At 40.5% G+C, this 27,289-nt stretch overlaps 1 protein-coding gene across 6 annotated transcripts; it reads right to left on the bottom strand.

Annotated features, from left to right (window-relative positions):
- Positions 1 to 716: 716 nt before the first annotated feature.
- Positions 717 to 26,838, bottom strand: ZNF711 (zinc finger protein 711). Of its 6 annotated transcripts, none has more exons than XM_061446139.1 (10): positions 26,725 to 26,838; positions 22,468 to 22,616; positions 19,059 to 19,163; positions 16,976 to 17,506; positions 9,301 to 9,459; positions 6,873 to 7,019; positions 6,142 to 6,279; positions 4,763 to 4,810; positions 4,067 to 4,210; positions 717 to 3,593 (listed from the first exon to the last, which is right to left on the bottom strand). In XM_061446139.1, exons 3-10 carry the CDS (start codon positions 19,135 to 19,137, stop codon positions 2,416 to 2,418), a joined length of 2,424 nt encoding a protein of 807 aa, XP_061302123.1. In that variant the 5' UTR covers positions 19,138 to 19,163; positions 22,468 to 22,616; positions 26,725 to 26,838; the 3' UTR covers positions 717 to 2,415. The 6 variants fall into 6 exon arrangements, with proteins under 6 accessions (XP_061302123.1, XP_061302124.1, XP_061302122.1 ...); XM_061446140.1 differs by lacking the exon at positions 26,725 to 26,838 and adding an exon at positions 25,699 to 25,830; XM_061446138.1 differs by lacking the exon at positions 22,468 to 22,616 and having other exon boundaries at positions 26,725 to 26,826.
- Between the last annotated feature and the right edge of the window lie 451 nt (positions 26,839 to 27,289).

Raw genomic sequence — 27,289 nt, 5'->3', positions numbered from 1 at the left:
GCTATGAAGAAACTCCTTCAGTCTATGTATTCAATATACATACAGGAATAAAGCATTGCAATTGTCAAAACACAACAACTTTCATCACTTTGAGTTTCTGAATCCTACAGCCTCCTCCTCTCATTGCTGGGCATACCAAAAACAGAAGCATAAACAACAGCCAGGTGAATAGCTTCAGGTCTGCATCATCTCTGGTTTTTAGTACAAAACCTGAGTTCACTGGCTAAAAGCCTGCTTGAAGCCCCCAGTGAGGAGCTCACTTAATATTGATTGCACTCTCTTCTAAAAGCTTTCAAAGAAATGACATCTATTACTGATGTCATGATCCAAACACTCTAAAAGAGAGGGGAATTAAGAGCAATGTTTTTAGTGTTCCATTTTGCAAGCTGTTCTTATAACCCGGACAGAAAGACAAAACCTACCTGGCTTTCCCCAAAACACGTGAGAAGTTTTGTGTTCTCTTTACTTGAAGGAAAAAATGTCCAAGGACTGTCAGTATCACAGCTGATTATTCCAGAAATAAGCACAAACACAATACCTGTAACTTCAAAGGGTTAAAGTCAAACAAACCCCGGCAGTCTCCTCTCAACTGTCTGATAAATGTACCTCAAGTAACCTGTTTGCTTGGAACAGTTATTGCATGTTCACTAGTGAGTAACACGATTTAACATATTAAGCAAACTTACACAGAATGAGCCGTTCCTGAACACCATAAATGAAAAGCAAACTCCAAAATATTTGGAGTGCAAGAGATGCGTTTTATTGTATGCCCGTTACGATGAGTAACACATTTAGAAATCATAATCCCACATAACAGTGACACTCTTATTTTACAGCGTGTACATCAGTTTTTACAGCCACAGAAAACACGGATTTTTCTAAGGAGATTTCCCAAATTTAACTTTCTGAAGTTTAGAAATATAAAAAAAATTTATTCTCAAGGAACTGATTCTCGTCTGGTGCAAAAAACCAAAATATGAACAGTTCTGAAACACAAAGCCACAATATAGCATGAAGTTACAATTTATCATGTGAACAGCTGTGTGCAAACATGAAGCAACTAAAAAAGTAAAAAATACACATTATATGCATAACATTTATGAACAGGTTTTTCATTAAATAGCCCTAGACCAGCTTGTTATATTAAGCGCCATTTGATTCGCAGCATGCTAACACAAAGCATTGTTTAAAGGGATGCATATTTTAAATGTATACACTGTAAACTGAAGATCCACCTCCAAACTCTAGTGGCAGCGTATTTCTCTGGTTAAATACTGCATATATACTTTCTTACAGATTGAAAATGCATGTTTATAGTATGGTAGAGACTTTTGTAAAGGGTTGATTAAAAGGTGCAATTTCATGTCTATATGGAAGATTTCACATTAGGAGGCAGGACGACACTCGTCGTACCAGTTAAGAACACTGCCCTAAAGAACTTCTAAGTACTCTGAATGTTAATTAACAAAATCTGACACTTTTCAAGTCTGTTTTCAATGGGTTTTTTTAGAGACGGTTTTAAAGTAGCGAGGAAAAGAATTCAGTGTTGGGTCACAACACTATGAGCTGCATCCGTTTTAGCCTTGAGGAAGAAAAAAAGTCAAATCCAAAGTTAATTTTGTTCTATGTGCCATACTGAACGACATTCAACTGGAGATTCAGATAAAAAAGGGAAATTATATACATACACACCTTTAACCCTAGCACCAGAACACCACCTCTGAGACCATAACATAATGCTATATTTTAAACATCATATCCTGCAATGAAATAGGTTAGCAGCTTTGAAACCATTAAAAATTTCCTTGTTGGACCTAAACTAATACAGGAAACAAAAAAGTTTCCTAAAGAAATGTCTTTTTTTAAAAGAAACCCCCACAAAACCCAAAAGAGACCCCCCAAAATTGACCAGTTCTGGAATTTAATTCCTAGGCACGATTTTAAAACGTTATGATCAAGTAACTGGCTAATACTCTCCTTTCAAAACTGCACAAGAAGTTAAGACACGGTCGCCTTTGCAAACAGTTTGTAAATAACCCCACCATATATCTGAACTGTGTTCATATTGGAGACAAACGCTGTTACTGACAAAATGGGTAACACAATCACCTTTGTTTTGTCTTCTATAGCTTAACGACGTGTAATACTATTAATTTAAAGACATTCATCCATCTTTCTGCAAATTTAAGACATTCATCCATCCTTCTGCATTCTATAGTGCTCTTTAGGTTCTGATAAGCAACAATCATAGGGCTATGAGATCCCCTGTCAACCCTAATACTTTTAAGACTTTTAATACAAAGAATGTAAAGTTATGGTTTAATATCAAGCTTTGAAACCAGGAGAAACAGTTCATGAGATATTTTTTTTCCCCAATTAGCATATCACAGTTTCTAAATTGCTTCCTTCTGGAGATCATATTATGGCCTCTTTGTGGTGCCTCATTATATGCTGATTTTTTTCGGATGGTCTACGGAACCCCTTTTTGCAATACTCACACCTATGTGGATAGTCCTTTGTGTGTATTGATATTACGTGTCGTTTAAAGCCTGACGCATCCGTAGTGCTATATTCACAATACTGGCATTGATACACTTTTCTTCCACTGTGGGTCTTCATGTGCTTCTTAAGTTCATTCTGCTGCCTAAATCCTCTTTTACATCTTTTGCATTTAAAAGGCAGGTCCTTGGTGTGAACTGAGAGGATATGCCCGCTAAGTACAAAAGGATCTGACGTTTTAAAGTCACAGTGTCTACACTGATGTATTTTTTTACCTTTATGGGTTTCACTATGCTTTTTGAGCTCAGATGGACGATGGAATCCTTTTTCACATACCTCACATTTGTGGGGAAAATCCTTTGTGTGAACTGAAATAATGTGTCGCTTCAGGTCACTTGAATTGGTGCTCTTATGGTCACAATGTGGACATTGGTGAGTCTTATGCCCTTGAAATAGTTCTGTGTGCTGCTGCAGTTCTTTTTCATCTGCAAAAGCCTGGGGACAGTGCTCACACTTAAACGGTAGATCAGTCCCGTGTTTGGTTTTGATGTGAGTTTTCAGGTTGGACTGATCAGCACACCTGAAGACACAGTGCTGACACTGGTATGGCTTTTCCCCAGTGTGGGTCCTCATATGCTTTTTCAGCTCTGACGGGTGACGGAATCCCTTCCCACATTCCACACACACATGAGGGAAGTTCTTACTATGAACTGCAAGTAGGTGTCTATTGAGTAGTCCCTGCTCTGCAGTTTCATAGTCACAATATTTGCACTTGTGTAGCTTGGGCTCCTTGTCCCTCAGTATGAGTTTGTTAGAACTCAATGGGCTTGCTTCTCTGTATCTTCTTGTATATTCTGTGAACTCATGCGTTTTATCAACTTTATTTATAAGTTTATGGCTTTCCAGATGATTGTGGAAACTTACTTTTTTGTTAGTTGTAAAGTCACAGTCTGTACACTGGTACTTCTTCTTAATCATATGATCTGGATGATTCTTCATGTGCCTTTTCAAGAATCCTCTGGATTTAAATTTTTTCCCACAAATATGACAAGGGTAAACTGTTAAGGGCTGTCCATCAGGACCTATTATAACAGCTGTTTTTAAACAAACAAAAACAAGTTATGAAGGAAACAAACTTACTGATTAAGAAGTTTTAAATCAGCCAACTGCTGTTCAGATTCATGCACTTACACTTGCAGCAGACAGAGAATGGTTCAGTAGTTTAAAAACAACCAATACACAGCACCTATAGTTTATGTAGCTTTGTTTTAGAAACTGCTCAAACAGACCAGCAGCATCATACATGCAGTGAATATACCCATGAGTAGGCTTTAATAGCTTGCCAAATTCAAATGAATTGCACCAGCCCTGAGTGTACTGACTCCGAACAGCAAAAATGATAACATTTTCTATTCGCAGAACTGGAGGGGGGAAGGACACAGGAAATACGCAAATCATCGTTTGTGCTTTTTAATTCTGCATCAGCTTAAAAAAACAGAAGAAAAGGAATAGTAATACAGGAGTAAGTGCCACTCCGTGACAATATGCATAACCATACAGTGTTTACCTGTTTGCCATTGCCTGGCCTCTCCTCTCCTCCTTTTCTTGGTTTTTTGTTTTAGCACTCTATTAGTGCTAATGCTATCACAAATCTGCAGGTATTGTGTTGCATTACCGTTTTTGTTTTCTAATCGTGTATCCAAGTTATTTCCTAGAAACAAAAATCAGACACCATAAAAAACCTTAAACAACCTTTTTCTTTGGGACTGGTGACTGGAATTGCACAGCAGCATATCTACTTTTTGCAATGAACATACATAAAAGAGTGCCCATATAAAGCACTACCTATCTTTGCTGGCAAGAATCAAGAATGTAATTGTTTAAACACTGATTAATTTTCAAATCTATTCCTTGATTTCTCATACTTCTCAATGCATTAACTTCTTACAAGTTATGCTGTTTCCTTTCTATTCAACTTGGGTTTTCTTCTTAACAACTGCATTATCTACGCTATTAATTACAAAACTCTAATACTGAACCTGGCAGATCCTCCCAACTTCCCCACCCACTCTGAAGGCCTACAACACATCTATAATTGTTTTCATTTCAAAATAGCAAAGAAAGACTGTGGAGCCCTTCAATATATGCTTTAAGGATAATTTTTTGCATTAACAGATTAGAAGAGCTGACCGATAAACATACATATTCTCAAAGACAGCAAGTTAGCTTTAATGCTGAACCAAGCACAGTTACATATTCTTACCTGCCGCTTGACCATCTTCGTATCTTCTGGGTAACCTTCTTTCATCTCCTGTAGAAAATGGTATTCTAGTCATTATAAATTAAAACTCTCTTTTTTAAAAGACAATGGTTTTGAAAGTCTGATAAAGAGAGAAAACTAACTCAAGCTAATAAGTAACTGCTTAACTGTATCCAAACGGAGATGTGCAGTTCATAGTCAGTTCAGTATTTTATAATTATGAGCCCCAGGGAATATAATCATATCTTTCCGAATAGCTAGTATCTACTAAAGCTGTGTTTGCATTTGACTGTCTTTCCTGCTTTTCAAATTAATATGTTTGTTTCTGCAAACTTTCAACCTCATATATAACCTTGTTTCTGGTTTGGTATCTGAGGTTATCTGAAATCCACTATTTGTTCTTGAGATGGAAGCACTTTATCTTTCTGGAGTATAACTAGGCAGATAAGAAGACTTATACCTTATCAGCCACTCAGCACCTATCTACATGAGGCACTGCACAGTTTGGAGATGTAGAATAATACCTTAAGAGTATATTCCTCACTTTGGATTGAAAGTGGTTACTGCTATGTGCCAAGGTTGTGTAGTTCTAAACCACTTTATCAGCCCAACTACTGTGCTCACAAATATCAGCCCAATGAATTTTAACTAATTTGCTTACATACCCCATGGATGACCCCACACCCTCATAATGCACATTTAACATGCCAAAATCCAAGAAAAAAAAAAAAAGGAAACCGAAGAATAGAATTTGCAAGACATCCTGAGAAGATGTTCCTACTACGTGAAGGATCAAGACTAACAGGTTTAAAACAGTTATATAAACTGAAATTAAGAACTCCTTTATACACTTATTCCTCCTATTCTCTTTCTGAAGTTTCTTCCCCTTCCTCCCAGCTATTGTGAAATACTTAAGGCTATTCGTAGTTTTTAAGATCTTCAACAGCCAACTTAACCATTAAACCCCATGCATTCTGTATATCTGAGCTGGAACCCAGAACAGTATAAAAATTCTCCTAACAGCTTTCCTTTCTACTCCATAAAGCAATCCATTCATTATATGCAAGACAATCAACTACTCAGGCAATCTGTAACTGTCTGACAGATCAGCACTGGGAAAACACGATGTAAAAATTGTTTTCTTCACACTGAACTGCAAAAACCCGAGGACCTTGTGTGTAAAAGGTCATGAATGATGTCAAGATGATTTTTCATATGAGTTCATCAACTCCGCTAACTGACACTGCTAAAAGATCAGAAGGAGCCGTTTCCAAACCTTTAGGACAAGGTGAGAGATTATCACATTTGCACAGAAATTCTGGAGAGTAGATCAGGGAGGAAATAATGGAAGGGATTTTCAAAGGAAGCATACAGATTCCTACCGTAAGCAGCAGCCCAAGCAACAGGGACAAAGGTTTTATTCACGCTGGAGTCTTCGAGCTGTGTGTCTGGAAGTGGCGTGGCTTCTTCTTCACCTACAATGACTTCCATATAAACTTCATCTGCTATTTCAGCACAGCCTAGATTAAAGGAGAAGAACAAATCTTTAGCTCAATTCTGCTCATCCTAAATTTTCCTTCAGTGAATTTGCTCCCACTTTGATTGATACTTGTTACAAATTACTTTTCTTCCTTTGGCATTTAGAATCACCACTTCCTTAGCTGGCCACTGTTTACTCAGACATTCCTTAAAGGGAGAAAGGGGGTATCAATAAACACAAATCCAAACCAAATACCTACATAAATTCAAATATACAAACTTAAAAACTTGTAGCTGATGACATTTACCACATGGCCAGAAAGCCAATTAAACGAGGCAACTGACAGTAGGTAAGCAGAGAAATGAGAAATTTGACAGACCTCGTTAACTTCATCCATGGACATGCTAAATTTACTATTAATAATGAAATGACTGCATACAGTATGTGCAAAGTGCATTTATCCACATCACTTTAATTATAGCCTGCTTTTTATCTTTAGGGAAGATGAGCTTTAGTTTTCTATTACTTCGGGCTGAAGAATCCTTCAGGGAAAATAAAGACATCCTTGGGAATGGTGTTTATAGTGTTGTATAAAACAGCATGAGGAACAAAAACGTTTCTTATTATGCTTACTAATATCTTCATCTTCCTGAGAAGAGTCCTTCACAGCCATGTAAACCATTTTTTCTCGCTGCATTCTACCAACACCTCCTTGTTCAATTACTCCAGCTACAGAATGTCCATTGTGAAAGTCGCTCTCTGTGACGATTTCTGTCCCACCTTTAATAAAAAGAAGTTGAACACACTAGGTACATGTGAACAAAGCCACTGTGCAGACTTTTTCAGATTTAAGTATGTTCTTCTTACGTACAACAAAGCTATTTCATAAAACTAAAAAATTAAATGTTTTTACATCCATGTCTGACATAAAATCATGCAAGTCTGGTATTCTGGAGCAGGTAAGGAAAAAAGGTCTTTCTATCAGGTGTGTCCTGATAAATGCAAGACTGAACAAGCTCTACCCAAGAAGGATCAAGAGCCTTTATGCCTCTAGCAGTGAACTGAGGCACAACTGGGAACATACATCTGCCCACACCCTCAAAAAATTGACTGAGTCTCATCTTGCTCCAAACACAATCTTTAAATTCTCTCGAGACGTGAACAGCCAATTCTTACACCTCTTTCTCTCCCCAGATCCCATTTATTCACTTTGCAAGAACCGATTCTTAGGTAATTTTCCCTCATCACACGGGACCGAGGAGCACGTAACTTCATCTGGGGTCATGCTAGTCAAACCATGAGAGAGCAAATGTCATTACCAATTACTTCAACAATAAGAACATTATCTAGAGGGAAAGACTAGCAGGGATGTAAGGTGATGCACTGAATACCTGGAGACAACACAATCCAAAAAGTAACACATGAAAGAAGGAAACGAGAACGCGGCCCACATGGTCCCACTCCATGTGACTAACAAGCTTTGGCTCACTGACTTGAACGGAGGCAAAAGAACATGCTCCAACCTGGAATTCAATATCGATGCTTGAGTCACGAGAGAAGTGGCAGATAAATATTGATGCTTAAGTCTTCCATGCATCTCAGGGACTGAACAGATAATAAAGAAGTAGAGAAGCTGCAGATATCTGCAGAACAAGCTAACAACTACACTAAGAGTCCTTGGTTGCTACTATGACTGGTCCTGATGGAAAATACTCAGCTAGGAGGATGAGTTCAAATTATATACGTTGATCCTTCACTCCCTGTGTCTGTAAACAGAAGATTTTGCCAAACATCCTTCTTCCAACTAAATAAACAGCTCTCCCTCTGCAATCAACATGTGAAATTTCAGTTTTCCCAAGCTAGATGAAAACTGAGATAATATTAGAAACACTGGGATGGGTTACGTCTCTGTGGAATATAGTGTTTGGAGATCGTCATGCTTTTGAAGGCAATGGTGAGAAAAACAGACAGTTTAACTAGCAGCTACCCCTATCAGTCATGCAACACAAGACAGATCCCAAGGAAGCAAAGGAAACACTTCATTATGACACTTTGGAACAGGTAGGGTAATTCTGTAGAATTACAAGAGAAATAATCTCCACTGCAAGATGCATATAACCTGTGATGAAGTAGTCAAGAGCACCTCTTCAACAGCAGTCGCCACTGCATGGAGGGCAGGAAGCTGAGGGGCATATGAAAAGATGAACTGCTTCTCAGAGAGAAAAAACCACAAAGGCATCATACAGCTAAAGATTTCCTGAAATAGCAGTTCAAGCCACTGGGAAAACTGCACCAGGATTGTTACTAATTGGAGTTTTCTGATCTAATCCATTGCTCTGTCTCAAGTCCAAGATTTTCACAGCATAGCCAGGCCAATGCTACTGATCTATGGGAGATGAACTCCCTTCTCCACTCCAGGAAGAACAGTCAGGCTGATTTGCTCTACGAATGGCTCTGGGACTCCAGGCCAGATATGTTCCAGTGCCTAAATGCAAACAGTAAGTGGAACAAGACAGAGGTTTGAGCTCTCATAACTGTAAAGGAGAGTCTGCTTTTACAAGTTACGAAAAACAGAACATGGGTTAGCTGTACGGCTGCTTACAAAGCCCTTGAAGTGCTGGATCTTCCTTTGCAAGAGAACTGCAGAGCAACTCTGAGTTTCTTTGTTAGGCTTGGAAATGACTGTCTCTACAGCCCCAGCAATCTTCCCCTCTTTCTGTATCAAGGCCACCAAGGATTGTTCAATAATTGCAATCTACTCTAGAGGCTTTCCAGTGCTGACACAGTTTTGCAAACACTAGAGAGAAGCAAGAGCTGGAAAACAGCTGCAGACAAGCAGCCAGTTCTATATTTAGGCTTTGGTTGCCTGAAAATAAATACTGCTAATTGAAAAAGAACTCAAGATTAATACAGTCCCAGTGTTTACCCCATATGGGCAGCCTCCATAAATGTCACCTTCTACAAGACATTCCAGTCAGTAGGTTACATGAAATTAAGAACAGATGAAAATACCCTGAAATACTCCACACTACTGGAAGAATACACAGAATTTAACAGGTACCTATTTCGACATCATCTTCAGCTTCAGCTTTAAATATGTAGACTTTGATGACTTCTGAACCAAACCCGTCATCTTTAGCAACATCATCATTTGCCACCTCAGTGCTGATTTTCAAGGGAGTGCTTCCTATATGGTCCAATTTTTCTCCAACATCATCCACTGGAAACATAAGAGAATAAAAATGAGGTTCAAACTTATTTTTAAAAGTCAGAGTAATCACTAGCATGATTTTCTCCACTACCATCCCCATGCACAGTAAAGGTTTCTATTCGTGAATAGCCTTTACAAAATAGTTAATCTCAATATACTTAAAAGAGATTTCAGAAGTTCAATACTCATTTTATTGCAACTCAGGAAACACAGCAAGAATTACAGAATGAAGAACACAAGAGGGAGCTTGTCATCAAAGAGAATGTGGTAATTGGTTATTTCTGAAACTATTATATTGAGAAAGCAAAAATGTATCAGTAAGTAAAATTAAACACCTATCAAAAACATTAAAAATTAACCCAGAATTGCCTGTTACAGTCCATGTCCTCCAAAATTTCACTGCTCTAAAATTTAGTAACTGAAATATGACAAGTGATGACTAGGAATATATTCCCAATGAAAGAAGTCTGCATCAAAAATCTGACATCTTCACTCTAAAAGAAATTATGATTCTATCCACTTTACTATTTGAAAACATATAAAGATTGTTTTTATAATACTCAGCTGATTAAAAGATGCAATGACAACAAATGCAAATACTAATATGTGAAACTGACTTCTCATTCTTTATGTATGCAACTTAGTCACCCTGAGTTTTTGGTCTATATATTCAAAATGCTCATTTTATTTATACAACAAAAATTCATTCAAACTATTAAAAGTGTAGAAGTAACACTATTTTGGTAAAAAGGGTAGTCACTTAGATAGCCATCCATATGTATGGCCCAAATTCCCAATGTGGAGTCCACTGAACTAAGCATCTCTCTGACATATGTACTGTCAACACACTTCTCTCGGTGGATAAAATTAGCTCCTATGCAGATGGTCAGCACAAACCTGTGCAATGCTTAACACCCACTGAAATCCTATAAATAGGGGAGAATTCCACAAAATATAAACAAAATCTGAAATAAATACATTCCAGGGAAACAGCAATTTACTGCACATATAACACTGAAATATGTGCAAACTAGGTTAAAGAAAATAAATCATTTGAATTGTTATCACAGTGACAATGTTTCACAACCAAGAACACAGCCCACTCAATGGGGACACTGCAGGCTCTGATGACCAAGGAAAGGATGCCTGCAGCGCTTCCCAGTGCCCTCAGTGCAGTGGTGACTGCTCTTGAAGAGCTGCTCTTGACTACTTCAAGCTACAGTCTGGAGCACTGAGGTCAACTGGAGTTAGTTTAAGCTTCTCTTAATATTCCAGGCAGTCATGCGAGGTGGTTCAGAACCTGCTAGAAAAGGAGCAGATGCCCCTCCTGCAGCAGGGCAGGAATCCACCAGAGCAATACCAAACTAAGCTCTTCCCACTCACAGAGAGGATTCCACAGAAACACCTGTCCAACACTATTTTTCATCCCCACACTGAGGAACCTTGTTTCTATTTCACATATCTTGGACTGCACCAAAAGAGTACAGAAGTTATTGAGGACAGAACTAGATATAATAATGTAGATACAAATAAGTATTTGGTTTTATTTTAGAACCTCTGAAAATTATGTATTTTAATGAAAAATAATTCCTCAAGAAAAGAGTTTGGGGTTTGTTTTTGTTTTTTTTTTTTCCTAAATATAAATTAAAATTGATTCCAGCAGCATCTCCATCTGTTAGAAGGTGACATGTACTGCATGGCCTTCATGTTACCTTGCAGGACGAGAGCACTAAGAATTACGAACACCACAGATAAGAAAGCCACACAGAGAACATGGCACATTCCTTTGATGCTTAAGTTCATCAGCATCAGGTTATCAGTACATCTTTATATCCAGTATGGGGGTGTTACTGCATCTGTTAACTGGTATTTTTTATGCTGCCAGAATGGAGTTATTAGAAGACAGGAACTTGTATCCTCTGCTAAAAAGAAAAGGGAAGATGCTAAAACCTACTTATCTTGGAAAAAGTATTTCTATACATTTACTATATTTGAATTTATTGAAGACCATTTTCTCTTCTGCATGGTTTTTATAAAAGTTTCTTATCTATGTTCTTTAAAGTGATACACATACACTTTGTTCTAGTACAGTGAACATTTCCACTGCACATGAGTCTCTGAAGGACTGGAGGTAACAAAGTAGGAGTGATACCATCAACAGCTATATGACTAGACATGCTGCCAAAATGCAGAAAGAATATTTAAAGGCTGAGTGAAAGAAATCACCAATTGTAAGCTGTTACTGTAATTTTAGAATGGGTAGGTGGAAGTAAAGTTATTTTCAAATATGCAATTCAAGCAACACCTATTTCTTCTAAACTCATACATTTTATAAAGTTAAACACACAATCAGTTTAACCTGGAAAAGAAACATTTCTGTACTGGAAGGTTATTTAACAATGGCAACTTCCTAATGAACAGTAGAGTAACCACATGTATGTGGTAATAAGTTTTCTTTATGGCAAAAATCTCCAACTATTTAACTACTATTGAGTGACAATGAGTGTACACCACTATGTATGTGGTGAAAGAACATAAGGAAATTCACACAATTTTAGACAGTTGCCTTACCAGGACATCAGCTGCAATGCAGCAAAAAATACAGAGAGAAAAAAGGAGGATTTTTTTCAATTTTACCATTTTATAAGAATATGCATATTCAGCCAAAAACAAAGTAAAATACATGAATAGAGCATGGATGCTCACATGCTGTATTTTAATTAAAGCCCCAAACTTCAATATCCTTTAAAACCATAGGGAGCCATGGTTACTTCCACACCACCAAGAACCCTGAGTGTTTTCAAAGGTCTGCAGTCTCTACAGCTTAAGCTAAAGTAATGGAAACGTATCGGGAAGCCTCTTACCCAGGGCCTCTGGAATCACTTTTCTAAAAAAAAAAATTAAAAATAAAAAAATTAAAAAAAAAAAATCAAAAGTGTAATATAACAAAATCTGAAAAATACAAACTGGACTGAGAAAACGATACTGATATAGGCTGTCACTTGTAAGATGTTGCCTCTTGTTTCAAATACCTCAACAACAAAAAGACATTGAATCGCCAATTGCTATTGCTTAAATTGCTGTCTTACACGAACTACATTTCATGGATTCAATCTGCTTCTTAAACACATTTAGGTAAGGGGAAGACAATCAACACAGCAGGACACGTGTAATCTTTGTCAAGTTCCAAAATAGTAGGACTATTTTCAAAAACAGATTCTAAAATATTCCATTATCAAAAAATACAACTTCAATCACAGACTGCTAACCCATCAGTGTTAAATTATGTGATGACTTTTCCCAGTGATAGTTCTCAGGAACAGGAATGCTTACTTTAGGTCAATGGAATATGAAAGTGTCTTCCAGATCTGACTCATCCGCCAGAAGCACTACATATAATATCTCGTCACTTAAAATTAACTGAAAAAACACAAGAGAACCTTCATAAATATATGCTGAATCCTCCTAAATAAACAAGGTTTAAAGGAAAACTCAGCACACTTCCAATTTTCAACTTACCTTACTTCGCTGTTTTCAGGTGTGTGATGTCCAGATTCACCGTGGATTGCCAGCTCCCAATTCATGTGATGCCTCAGCATGCACTATGCTGGTGATATCACACCCACCATAGGAGCCCGTAGGGATAACATGAGGGCAAGATAAGTCCCATGGTTTTACATTTTTAAATCGTTTTCTAATGTCTGATGTACTTATTTTATATCCCATAGGTTACAATCTAGGAGTACTAATATAAAATGTTTAGCAACTTACGTAACACTGTATTGTAATATACTAAAAAGGAGGTGGTGGTGGAACAGTACCTTACCCCTAAAGGCCAGCTCCAGTGTTGTTCTTTGGTGGGTATGAGGTCACCAACATAGTGCATGCAGGGCCAGCACACGGATCGGGAGCTGGCAAGCCGCTGTGGGTCTGAATATCGCAAACCTGAAAAACAAAAAAAGGGTATGCTTTAAGCTACACGTGTCCTAACTCCTCCCTGGCTAAATGGGATGCACTGCTCCTAATTTTCCCATCTCGGTGTGAGATGGACCGGATTCATGATCCCCACATTTGCATTCAGAATTTCCTTTTTAAACAAGTATTCTGGATACTTTAAACAAGAGATCGTGCACATCCCATGGCATACGTTGTGAACGTATCAGAGAAATATTTAAGACTTAAATCACCTCGTAAAGCTGATTTAAAAAAGCTGAATTCGTCTGCGCTGAGAGAGCAGAATGGTGACAGTCTTCTAGTGTAAATGTCCTATTACAAAATCATACGCAGCTGATTTACACAACTGTCAAGAGAAACTTCTTATCTTCCAAGGAGTATTTACACAAAAATATAATTACCAATAGCGTATAAAACAGCTACATGGCAATGCCTTAAAATGGTGATAAATCAGCTTTCAGTATATTTAAACTGTAACTCCCAACAGAAGAGTAAGGTCAGTTAAAATTCCACACTCAGCTCAGCTTCACACCCTAAAATGTTTGTGTTCCACAGAACAGCTGGTGGTATTCCCTAAGAGCATTATCTGTTGGCTTATGTAAAATCACCCTTTCTAGATGCTAGATTTCATTAAAAGACAGTATTTTGAGATTCTTATAAACTAACATTTTGATGTGGCTTACATTATAAAAAAGTTAAACAGTCCATATATATATATATATATACACACACGCCCCCCAAAAGAAATAGGAAGGTAACTTTCTACAGTATCTACTGAACACATGACAATTTAAAAATATAAGTAAATAAAAGGTGTTTTAAACTGCTTGATAAACTGAGGCATTTATCTATTCCACACGACAGATGATCTGCACAAACAAAACCATTCAAGTTGAATTTAAAAACATTTAAAACCCAAACAAACTTCCCCCAACTGTGTAAGATTAATTTTTTGCTGAGAACAAATAGCTAGCAGGGATTTTGTTGTGTCAAGCTGCCACCCCCAGCATAATACAGCCTCAAAACTTAGCAGAGGCAAGAGAATTCATCTTTATCAATGAACTGGATGAGGAGACTGAGTGCATCCTCAGCAAGTTTGCTGACACCAAGCTGGGTGCGTGTGTTGATTTGCCTGAGGACAGCAAGGCTCTGCAGAGGGACCTGGACAGGATGGATCAATGGGCTGTGGGCAATGGTACAAGGTTCAACAAGGCAAAGTGCTGGATCCTGCGCCTGGGCCACAGCAACGCTGTGCAACATCTCACAAGTGAGCGGCTGGAAATCTGCCTGGCGGAAAAGGGCCTGGGGGTGTTGGCTGAACCAGCTTGTGCCCATGTGGACAAGAAGGCCATTGACATCCTGGCTTGTGTCAGCACCAGCGTGGCCAGCAGAAACAGGGCGGGGATTGTCCCCCTGTTCTTGACACTGGTGAGGCTGCACCTTGACTCCTGGACTCACTTTGGGGCCCCCCACTACAAGAGACACTGAGGTTCTGGAGTAGGCCCAGAGAAGGGCAACAAAGCTGGTGAATGGTTTGAAGAATAAGTCTGATGTAGAAAGGCTAAGGGACCTGGAGTGTTTAGTCTGGAGAAAAGGAGGTTTGGGGGGACCTTCTGTAACTACCTGAAAGGAGGCTGTACTGAGATGGGGGTTGGTCTCTTCTCCCAAGTAAAAAGAGACAGGACAAGAGGAAATGGCCTCAAGTTGTGCCAGGGGAGGTTTAGACTGGATATAAGAAAAATGTCTTTACCAAAAGGGTTGTCAGACATTAGAACAGGCTGCCCAGGCAAGTGGTGGACTTCTCATCTCTGGAGGTATTTAGAAGTGTAGATGTGGCATTTACTGACATGGTTTAGCGGTGGACTTGGCAGCGCTGGGTTAATGGTTGGACTTGCTAATCGTAAAGGTCTTTTCCAACCTGAACAATTCTGTGATTCTATGACTGCCTCAATTTATCTAAAATGATTACTTAAAATTCTAAACAATGTAGCTTCCAACCTTGAGTATTCAGGCATATCATGATAAGACACACACACACATATGTATAAATCTAATTTGTTGAAAACTAGGTCTCAAACTGGCTTTGAAACATTGCAAAAGCCATTGACAGGCTAGAGAACATGTGACAAAACTACAAATTTACCAGACACAGCTGGAGTTATCAGGTAACTGTTACTGAACATTTAAGATGCTCTTGTCTAAGTGCAGCGGTCACCATTATCAATCAAACTTATCTATCTTAGAAGGAATTCCAAAGATGACTTTACTTACAATTACAAAGATGCAGTTGGAAATACCGCAGTTACAGAATACAACTCATCGTAAGTACTCTGTCAGAAAGGAGGAATTTTTTCAGTGAAACAACTGACTTTAAAAATGGTGTTGCTTCATTTACAAACACACAAGACTTTTTCTGTGGTAGGTATAATTTGCTTTTAGACTGAGGGCTTTTTGGTTCTTTTTCAAAACAAGCCCCCATTTTTACTACTGTTAGTGACATATGGCATTACAATACTGATGAAATGATAAGAAATATTTGCTGCCCATCCCATATTGAACAAAAAAGACCAAAAATATATTTTGCATAAGGGACATAAATGATAGGAAATACTGAGATCATTACAATCACCAATGAGTCATGTCCTCTGTCTTGAAAGTTGCATTAAATGCAGCTTGCTGTGAACAAGCTGACACTTTGACACACTTGGTATTGCCATTTTTTTAACATGTTGCTTCTGACTAAATAAAGCCTGGTTTGACCTACTCACGTTTCAATAACTCATTTGCACAAGTCAAAAGTCTAAAACTATCATACATTTTCCCAAACTCATGTGATAATAAAACCTTTGTGTATAACTTAATCACTGAAGAAATGTAAGATACCTAAGGTCCTTTCAGTAGATCTCACTCAATAAGTAATATAGGACCATACAGTTTCCTCAGAGTTGAATGCTGCATGGCAAGTGAAATGAGTAGCTACTTTCCAGTGTTACAGAGCCAATCAATTAATACATACAACCCTTCAATGTCAAGTTCAGCCCAGAACACCACAACATACAATAAAATGCCCATTTTCATATGTAATACAGCTAAACAAATGTTTTGTGGGCATGTAAGAGAAAACTATGTGTCAAGTATCTTAAAAACTGACTTCTTTGTTGGATCCTATTGATTAAACCCAACACATTATTTTTACAACAATCCATGTAACACGGTAATATACCTGTGTATTTACAAAAAAAAAAAAAAACCCATATTATACTAAAAATACGTGGAATGTTTAACTTTGCAATGCATTTGTCTTAATTTTCAGGAATATCTAGTTTCAGAAACAGACATACACACACATTCACTCAACAGCATGAATGTCATTCTTTTTCTTGCTGTATAAATAAGGATTTTTTCATCATGAAACCCCAAATCCAGGCTCCAAGAATTAACTGGGCAACAGACTATTATTTGAGAGTTCCAGTACACAATGCAGCAAGAACCAGTTAAGAGGAACTTCTCCCCACCAGACCACTTTCACTTCAGATAATCTCTTGTTCATATCTACCTCTGTTTAACTTACAAGATATCATTAAGTAGTCCTCAGATGTGCTCTTGCCATCATCATCGTCTTCTGTTTTTATAGTCACTGTGGAGCCAGGAACAGTACCAGCTGCTTGAATGACTGCTTCAGAATCCGAGTTCGTTACGAGAACTTCTTCTGAAACCATCGTTGGTGAGTTGGCTCCTGACACAGAGTCTTGCACCACATGCTCCAAATGTCCATCAGGACCCGTTACAAGATCAGCCACAAAAACCTGATCGGGAACTCTAACCGTTTCTGTTATTAGATCAGAAGTCAAAACATGATCACTGGTATCTAAAGCTTCTTCAATAGCAACATCAGCTTCCAAAACAGAATCAGGAACAATTACACCTTCTGTTACAACATCAGTTTCAGTGATGATGTCAGGTCCTTGGACAACTTCAGCTGCTAAGCCATGATCAAGAGTTATTCCATCATCGGTAACAACATCAGAAACTAGGACAGCTTCAGGAACTGATACAACAATATGGTCTCCATCAATATGAGCAGTGCCAGCCATTCCAGCCACTATGAAACAATCATGAATGAGGAGAAAAATGTTAAAATTATTGCATTAGCTATTAGTTTATCCATGGAATAACTGTATAGAGGAGTTAAACACAGATGTACAAACCTGTTACTTTTCAACAAATCACAGTTTGCATTTCACCCTGATAAAATTTATCCAAAGCAGCCTGTATTCTTTAAATTAAGAAAAACAAAACACGCACTTAAGACATAATGTGGCGTTTGTCCCAAATTTAGGTTTTACAATGCTGATATGTTAAAAATGACAGGCCAGTCGGCAACTGCATCTTTTTTTTTTTTTTTAAATCCCAGTTAGAAAATATTTGATTACAGTAGTAACTTGCACCTTCACAGAATTCCTGCATGACATGGGAAGTGCGGTGACAATACATTAATTGCTGTTACAGCACAAGGACCCCCATCCTTTAGACTACATGGGCCTCGATAGAAAAATACTCAGCTGTATGCAATACTTGTAGTACAATTTCCAGCAACTTGACACATTGCAAGAAATGGCTCTAAGCAGAAACCTGTTTTTCATTAAGAGACTTGACTAGCCAGTCACATTTACACACTACTTCTCTATACATAAAAAAGAATGCAGTGAAAGATTTTAACACACACATAAACAGAAGTTTCAATCTTAATGAATAAAACATGCAAGAAAATGGTTCTGATCAGAATGAAAAAAACTTATTCAGCATTGTACTGCAAATGCAGTTATACTGGTACACTGAGGGATGTTAATTCACTTTAGAACAAATACACGGTCCCCTCCCAATACTTGAGAAGGACTGTCATCTCTTGTCATAATGCAGAAATGGAGATCCACAAAGAAGAGTGGAGATTTCTTGGTGTCCTTTTTCTAAACCTTCAGAATTGCTGAGGTTATTCAGCACTGCTTAACTAGGAAAATAATTCAGAATCAAATTTTCTTACATCAGCACAGTCCCAGGACTGACGTTCTTTACAGAAGACTTCTAAGCACATGTGAACATGCAGATTTAGCTAAATTCGTAAACTGATATCTACATAATGTTATCTGTTCTCACACAGACAAAGCCATTACTTCCCACCACATTTCCTGAAATACCCTAAAGGAGACAGTAACCAATGTAAGCACACAGAAGCTTGAATGCTGGTTACATGCTGTACTGGATGGTATTTACCTCTCCTGTATGTTGGAGATGTAACAACTAGTCAAGATGATTTCATGATTTCAAGCAGAAGCACACACCCCACAAAACTGGTGAGCTCCAAATAACATTTTATGTCTCATCTAGAGCACTTTGGGCCTCAGACTTAACTTCCTTTCCCCTCCTCCACAGAATTACTTCAGTATTTTGGAATAAGTGACTATTTCAACATCAGCAACCGAAGTCTACAACGACATAGTATATGCCACTTAAATCTTTTACTGCCTCAAAAACGTCATGCAAATAGCAATATTATATTAGTCAGCTCTACATCTTGATATTCATAAACATTTAGCAAACCCCTGAAAAAACAGTTTTGATTTTATTAATTATTTTTTAATAGTAAAAATGCTTACCAAAATCCTGCATAATCATAGTGTGAGGCATTTTGGATTCTTGTGTTTGCAATCCAAGACTTCCACCACCTGGATCCATAGTCAGCCAAGTTCATTCACAGACAACTGCAACAACAGCAAAACCAGATTTTACATTAAACAATGTTATATTGTGTTCATCAGCTTTACTGGATTAACATGTCCCCCTGACAAACAGAAAGCAGCATTTATCAAAGGCTTAAAGAAAAAAGCATGTAGTACTTGGTACAATTCACTTTCATTTATTCTTTTGTTCTATATTTTTGACCTAAAATCCTGAAAATGTTTCCATTCATAGGCAGTCCTATAGTAATCAAAAAGAATTACATGTGATTGAAACTAAACAAGTCAGTAATTCGTGGTCAGGACTTAAAAGTTTTTTTTATACAAGTCTGGCCTAGAACAGTTCTGCTCATATTCTATAGAATTTAACTGGAAAGTGCTCCTAGTTACCCTTCAGCATGCAGAGGTACATGTTTCAACATCCTTTGTTTCTAGGAGCGGTAAACACAAGAAATGCCTAAGCTGTCAACTTCCCCACTGCAAACTGAACATTTAGATATGTTTCCAGTTTTCTGAGACTGAAATCTCCATAGAGTAACAGCCTGGTAACTGACAGCAAAGATCTCACCTGCAACACCAGCAGCAGGGTCGGGACACAGTAACAAAATATAACACATTAGTAAAAATGAACCTAGTCACAGGTAACTTAGTATCTAGAAGCAGAAACTTTGTCAAGAAGCGAGTTAACTTTGCCTTAAACTGTAGCTTGCTACAGAAGCAATACAAGTCAAGAGATCAGTAGTGTGTACATGCCCTTACTAGCTACATGCCTTACTGTAATAACATATTAGCAACTGTGCACAAAGAAGTCACTTCTGCTCCACCCCTGTCTCTATATACTCTTTAACTAATTACCAAGACTGGTGGTTACAGTGTGTGGAGCTACACCAAAGGAAGTGGAGCACCATACTGAGAGTATCAATTTTTTTTCCTAGTCTTTCACAATTTTGTAATTATCAGATATTTCAAAACAAATTCTAATGTGTACACTTAACTGGATGTTATGTTTAATTACAGGTAATTATAAGTTTCAAAAAAAGCCTGCATCATGGACCACATTTCTGAGAACAAAATGCTCAAAGCTCATTTCCCTTCCAGAGGCTGCATATGAACCCCCCTACTGCATGAAGAGTCTGACAGAAGGCCCAATAGAAAATTTAATCATTAGATCTGCATGCACAGTGCAGAACTACCCATTATAACACGCAACAGCTAAGCACAAGAGAGGCCAACTTATTTCAATGTCTCCACTGCCATGATACTCGCTGAAGAAACAACAGTGCTCAACAGACTTCAGGGCTGACACCCCAGTGTTAGGACTGCATTATCCATATTGGTTGACATTTCATTTCAAAACTGTCAGGTTTTTCTAGAAATCTTATCTTCCAACACTGTCCCTTCTGTGCTGCCTCGTTTCTGCTGCCAGGGAAAGCTGGTCCTATGCAGCTATCTGCGATATCCCTCTAATAGAAAACTGAGCTTTAAAAGCTACTGATAGAAAAAACCCACCAACTCTTGGTAAGCTTCCCAGTTACCCTTTCACTGTTACACCGTCACCTTTCTTTTGTTTCTGACAATTGCTTTGCCGCTTTGGCTCTTCTAATGCCCCTTAATGCTTTAGGGGCTTCTATTTTCAGATTTCTCTTTGTCAGACCTGCCTATTTTCCTCAATCATTTAAAATTACACCAGTTCCTCAAACCTTGCCACACAGCTGTGACAGCTTTACTCTGAGTTTTACTTCTGAAATTCTCACAGTCATTGAAATGCAATTCCAATTATTCCAATATCTAAGAATTTCCACACATGGAGAGTAAATGTTGAGCTTCTCACTGAACTCAATTTTACCAAGATCTCCATTTCTGGTATCATCTGTCTTGAGGCTGCTGCATCTCTGCTGCAAGGCAGAGCTACATGAACTTGCTTTCAGAGAAAGAGAAAGCATGTAACAGTTGACAGAGCGTTTCCATAAAATACAGGAGAAAAGGATAAAATAGGATTACTCCATGTTATTTGCACTGCTACTAAATTAAAGTGTGTTGAAGTGTGGGGATTCCAAATTATTTCCAACTTGCTGCAACCCAGAAGACTTTTACACAAGTTCTCAGTGGAGATGAAATGACTGCATAAAAGCAGCTACAGGAGCGTACAGAAGAAATCTCCAGCTTAAAAAACCTCTGTTGCACAAGACTAAAATCTTGTACTTTTCTGCCCTCTCATAGCCAAGAATCAGAAATAAGTGGAAGTATCACACAGAAGATGAAGGTTTAGGAGTTGTAGGAAGTGAACAGAGTAAGAGCTCAAGTAAGAACTGCCTGGTGGGGAGATGAACAGGGAAGTACAAATGCTTCTAAGAGCAAGTCCCCAAAATAGGGTACTTTCACTGCTGTAGCACCAACCTTGATTTTGCTCTTCTGAATCTCAGAAAAAAATTGACCCCTATCTTATTGCAAGAATGTCTTTAAGTCTGTGCATCTAAATCCAAAATACACTAGAAACCTCAAGTACTCTGTGGTACAACCTATTTCACAACCCCGCTGCAATGAAATAATATCACAACAGACTTAAGCACTAACATAGTCAAGCAAGGTGAGTAATAAAATAAGCCAAGCTGTCATAAATGGAGTTAAGTGCCTGAAGTCTCCGAGACACTTTCAGGCTAGAACCAAAGGACCCAGAGAGCCAGGACCTAATGCAACTCACACTATCGCACTAATCCATAAGTAAACCACACTGCAGTAGACGTGACATTAATTTCTCTTAAACATAAAGCTCTATCAGTTACAGGCACAAGAGTCCACAGTAAAAGACCTAAAAACTGAAGGGAGTCAATTACTACATTTATGGCAACACTCGTGGCTCACCAGAACTGACAGCGCTGGATCCTTGGCACCAAACCAAGTTGCCATTGCGAGGGAGATGCTGGCACTCTGTCAGTGCCTAGGGTCACGCCGCACAGGGCTGACCCACAGAATCAGGTGGTCTCTACTGCGTCAGTCCAGCACCAGGCAGTCTGCGCGTGGAAACAGAAGCTCCAGATGTTGTTCAAGCCAGGCTGGAGGCCACCAAGATGAGATGATGTGAAAAGTCAATTGTAGTGCTACATTGCTTTACCTCCTTTAGCATGACCATGTTAAATGCCTTCGCTCCAGCAGGTGATGCAGAATTCCTATTCTGTGCAGGCCATGCCACAAATGCCAGGTGGGTACAACTCTGTCTTTGGGGGGGGGAAGGGGTGGGGGTGGGGTGGGTGTTTATATGAAAAAATACAAAACAGGGTAACAAATAATCTTAAAGGTGAGAAATGTGGAAAACACAATCCATGCTTACTGCATCTTCATTGTCAAGGAAGGAACTGAGCAGATCATTCCTTCTTTTATACTCTTCAAATCCTCAAGCGAAGGAAGCAAGAAGTGGTCCACAATGATGGTAATTTCAAGAAAAAGTCACGGATCCACCCCAAGGAGGTTTCAACTTAACTGAGAATACAAAAGAACCAAAGAACTTGTATCACCTGGTGTCACTATCATCCTTTCCACATTGTCTCCATATATTGTTTGATCAAACCTACTTCTCTCAAATTGTTACATCAGCAATACTAACTCCTGGGGACAATGACATAACACTCTTCTTCCAAAGCCAAGGAATTCCCCAAAATCATTTCTCAATAGTGCCGTAACAGAGTAAGTTAGGTCCATAGAGCAGCCAGTACTATAAAAACACAAATCAAATATTATCCATGAGGAAAACAGTCTAGGATTTAACCAACCCAATTCCAGCCAGACAACCAAATTTCAATGTAGTTTTAGGCTTTGGCTAAAAATCAAATTATTTCACATTTGCAAGAATTACAGAGCAGTTCCAGAACCTTCATGCAGTGCTCCAGCACTCCTCAATTATGGTCACAGCCATCTGAAACTCTTAGGGTAGCTAACGAATACTTGCCGTTACAAAATAATATACAGCTCTGGACCATGAATGCTAATTTAATACTGTGATTTCAGAACTAATGCAATCCTTTACAATTTCCAGCCTTCACACTCAGGTAATCCTTTTTTTCAATGTAAATGGTTATGAAAAATTATCTTAAATTACATCAATCTTGGATGACAGAACAAGCTGCACTTTCCCTTCTTCTCAATAAGCAGTCTAATTTGCTTTCAGATTATATAATTGGATGCCCAAACCTATTACATATTATGCTACACCGAAAATTCAATGCAAAGACTATTATTTTAACTTAAATTAGAATTTCTGCAAGGAAAGCAAATTATCATTAAAAGGAGTATTCTCCTAGTAGCTAACAGAGCTATAAAGAGGTACAGCTATGGGATGGCACCTTCTGAGCATGTAGTACTATGAATACCTCAGACTTCCACTAAAACTAGAGATGGGTGATGACACACTAGCAAAGAACATGCTGAAGCTGTACCTCAGCTGATGCAGCTGGTATCCAACCCTCACTTAATCATTACCCTCAATGCAGACAAAGGACAGAGTTTCATTAACTACACAATCACCAATTTCTTTTTCAGACCTACTTTGGGGTCTTAAAGGAATGCAGAGACAGCAAGAACCCCCCTTGCTGCTAATGCTGGAACAATTAACACCAGGTTATGCCCACGGTTCTCCTACAATTGGTTGTTTCTGCTCACAGATTGCAGCAGTGCAGATGATTCAGTTTCACACAATATATGCATGCAAATCCTATTACTGGAAACAGCAAAAAATGTAGTACAGTGATTAACTGTGGTTCTACACCATGTTATATACCCACACAATAGAACAAATGTTTTTTCATGTTTTAAAAAGGACTGAGAAATAAGGCAGAAAGCCACAATTCGGTATACTGTCAAAAGCCAAAACGTACCCATATACCTCTTGCCTCTAACTACCAAGATCTCAAGAGTTTTTCTTCTATATTCTTCTTCTCCTTTGTGTATTTAAAGAAAATACCACAAAAATGCTTTACCAGCATCGCTCACTAAAATAATCTTACAACATTCTATTTATTTTTTTTTTTTTTTAATTATAGCATGCTATTTCGTACCAGGATCACCATGAGATCCCAAAATGAAGAATTTCACAAACCAGTTACTAAACTGAGACTCCAGGGTAGAATCTCAAGCCCAAATTTTTAAAGTATGTATGTGAGAATGGTTTCCCTTTTTCTGAAAAGCATAGCTCTCTAGCTAGCTTCAGTTAGAAGCTATTTAGTTCTTTATGCCAAAGCTCTTCCTTAAACAAGGCTCAGCCGAGACCACGCAATGAATTTTAGGGTAAAAAAAAGGCATATATAACCTCTTTGTCTCTGGGCAGGAAAACTACTGTAAATTACTACTGTAAATGGGGTTTAAAATTTAAAATCAAAGGTAACATTTGGCAGTTTGGCGTTACCTAAAAATACATAACAGCAAAACTCAGCTTAGAAACTTGTAAAGGCCCAGGCCCTTATTAACACTGCTCTTGGTATACACAGTGATTTATTCTTAAGTTTACTCTTCCCATAAAAATATGATAAAATAACCATTCCTATTTTAATTTTAAGAAAGCTTTCAAAAATTGACTAATCTTTATCCAAGTATTTTAAGGAGGGGAAAACAAAGCCTCAGCACTCCCAGGTTAAAAAGAAAAGGGTGCCGTTCCTGTACCCAGGGGTACAGTGGAGCTCCCAGTCACAATGCTGGCTTACAGGCACTGTTGGCATACTTTAGATTTTTACAATATAACAAATATTTATACAAAATGCCAATTACAACTTAATAAATTTACAGAAGAGTATGTACCTAATACGTTCTTTTACATCTCCCAAACAGTGTGACATCCTAAACATCCTTTTTTAAATCTCCTAACCCTGCAAATGCCAAGCATCTCCCCAGTTCAGACATATAATTATTCCAGTTGTGGAGGGGATGCATTTGCACATCAAGCACATTTGCACGGTCAGCCCTTAAGCACTCCTTTCAAACAATGATTTTTTTCTAAATAATTATGTCCTGTTTACATATAATAAAGGAAAACACATCAGAATTTGTCTGCTGTTTCAAATATTTGTAAGCTGCTTATGACATTTTAATTAAACCAAAAGGACCTCGCTCAGATACAGAGTGATGCAACACAATAAACTTAGATGCAGCTGAAAAATCCAAACCAGTCGTTCTCTAATTCAGTTATATTCAAGTTCAAGAAGAATACAAAAGAATTATCCTCCCCTGAAAGTCACTTGAGGATTTTGGGGTTTCACCCCTAATTTTTAACACAGCAACCAACAGAAATGCAACAACAAACATCCTGCTTATGCAGAAATCTTCAGCAGAAGAACCCGATTCATGTAATAACGTGCAGGTTACCATAAGCCCTTCACAAAAAAAAAGACTGGGTATGAAAAACTAACATCTCCATTTTAAAGTCCTTTATTGTGTTCGCCTATAAAGCATCCATGAAAACTTAGCACTCCAAATCCATTTAAAATGACAAAAGCAAAACCAGTGCACGAGATCGTGCCTTACTGCCCGAAAATACGCCTAAGGCTCTTAAATAAATTAATAAAAGAGAATTTACATCTACGTGTTACATCCACAGCCGTAACGGAACTTCCCATAATAGCGACCACGGGAAGAGAAGGGCGGCAGCCGCATGAAGCACCGCGCAGGGACTGCCCTCGGCTCCAACGCCTGGACTCGCTATCCCGCCACTCCACCGGAGACGGCAGGGACGGCACCGCGCTGGGGCTGCGCGGCTGCGGAGGAGCGCGGAGCACAGCGCAGAGCAGCACAGCGCAGCGCGCGTGCTCGCGGAGCGGGCGCGCCACCGGGCGGCGGGAGCGCGGCAGCGGGGCGAGCGGGCGAGCCCGCGGTGCCGGCCGGGCAGCCCCGGTGCGGATCCTCTGCGCCCGCGGACCGCTCGGCGGCCGGCAGTGGGCCCAGGCACCCCGTCCCCGCCTGGAAGGGCCCCTCCGCACAGCAAGAAAGCGGGAGCGGTGCCGTCGCGCCAGGGAGAGGCGGCGGAGGAGGAAGGGGTGGGAACGCGGAGACAAAGGAGCCCGCTGAGGGCACAGGGCGGCGGCGCGGCCCCGGAACGCCGCCCGCTGCAGGGAAGGGGCCGCTGCGACCCCCCCCCCCCCCCCGGCCTCCCGTCGTTGCGGCGGCCCCGTCCGTGACGCGGCCGTGCTGCTGCTGTCCCGCGGCCCCACATCCCCGCCCCGCCGCCGGCGGGCTCGGGCGGCACAGGAGCAAGGTGTCCCGCGGCGGGCCGGGAGGCGGGGATAACCCCTGTCCCGGCGGCGCGACGGCCCGCGGGGCCGCAGCCTTCCCCGCCCCGCCGGCCGACATCTTGTTTTCCGCCATTTTCTGGCCGCCCGCAGAGGCCCCTCACCCGCAGGGTTAGCTGGCGACGCCCGCACCCTCCCGCCCAGCGCGGCGGCAACCGGCGGCGGCCGGAGCTCACCGACCCACCACAGGGCGGCCGCGGCCGGGCCTGTTTGTGTCCGCGGTGGCGCTGGCAGGGCCCGGGCGCGGCCTGCGGCGCGGCCTAGCCGCCTCCATTGTGCCCACCCCCCGCTGGCCCGGCTCTGCCGCCTCGGCTCACCTGTGCGGGTCCCCGCGCCGGGCGGCCGCGCCGCGGGACCGGGCCCGGGGCGGGGGAAGGGCCGGGCCGCAGGACTCCGCCGCACGGCGGCGGCCGGGCCTTGCTGTGCGCCGGGGCCGGGCCTGCACCAATCACAGCCTGGGCCGCGAGCGCGCGCGGCCTGCTCCCCTCCCCCCGCCGCCCGCTCGCCGCCGGCCCCGCCGCGGCCGCCGCACGTCACCGCGCGCCCCGCGCGCCGAGCAGGCGCACCCGCCGCGCGAGGCCGCTGCCCTCAGCCTGCCCGCGCGCCTGTGCGCGGCGGGGAGCGCGCGGCGCGCTCGCAGTGGGGCGCGGGGCTCGGCCGCGGGCACGGCAGCTCCCGCCAGGGGCGGCGCCCGGTGTCACCGTGCCCGCGGCTGCTGCCCCCGGGGCAGCGATGGGCACCGGCGAGACCCGCCCGCACCGCGGTGCAGGGAGCGGGACAGGAGCCGCCACCGCAACGGCCGGCGGGCGGTGAGAGCCACACAGCTGTGGGATGGGCTGGGTTGGAAGGGACCTAAAGCTCATCCACTTCCACGGACAGGGA

This window comes from Pezoporus flaviventris, unplaced genomic scaffold, assembly GCF_033815535.1.
Source record: "Pezoporus flaviventris isolate CSIRO_AGI_PZ_B2104156 unplaced genomic scaffold, CSIRO_AGI_Pfla_v1 ptg000005l, whole genome shotgun sequence".
NCBI lineage: Eukaryota > Metazoa > Chordata > Aves > Psittaciformes > Psittacidae > Pezoporus > Pezoporus flaviventris.
The sequence above is the reverse complement of the archived record's forward strand: the minus strand, read 5'-3'. Positions and strand labels throughout refer to the sequence as shown.

Coding starts and splice junctions, on each gene's coding strand:
- ZNF711 (XM_061446139.1), bottom strand. CDS start 19,137: ATGGATCCAGGTGGTGGAAGTCTTGGATTGCAAACACAAGAATCCAAA. Junction 6,280..6,872: donor TCAGGAAGATGAAGATATTA/GTAAGCATAATA, acceptor CCTTTAATCTAG/GCTGTGCTGAAATAGCAGAT. Junction 4,811..6,141: donor TGCTTGGGCTGCTGCTTACG/GTAGGAATCTGT, acceptor CATTTTCTACAG/GAGATGAAAGAAGGTTACCC.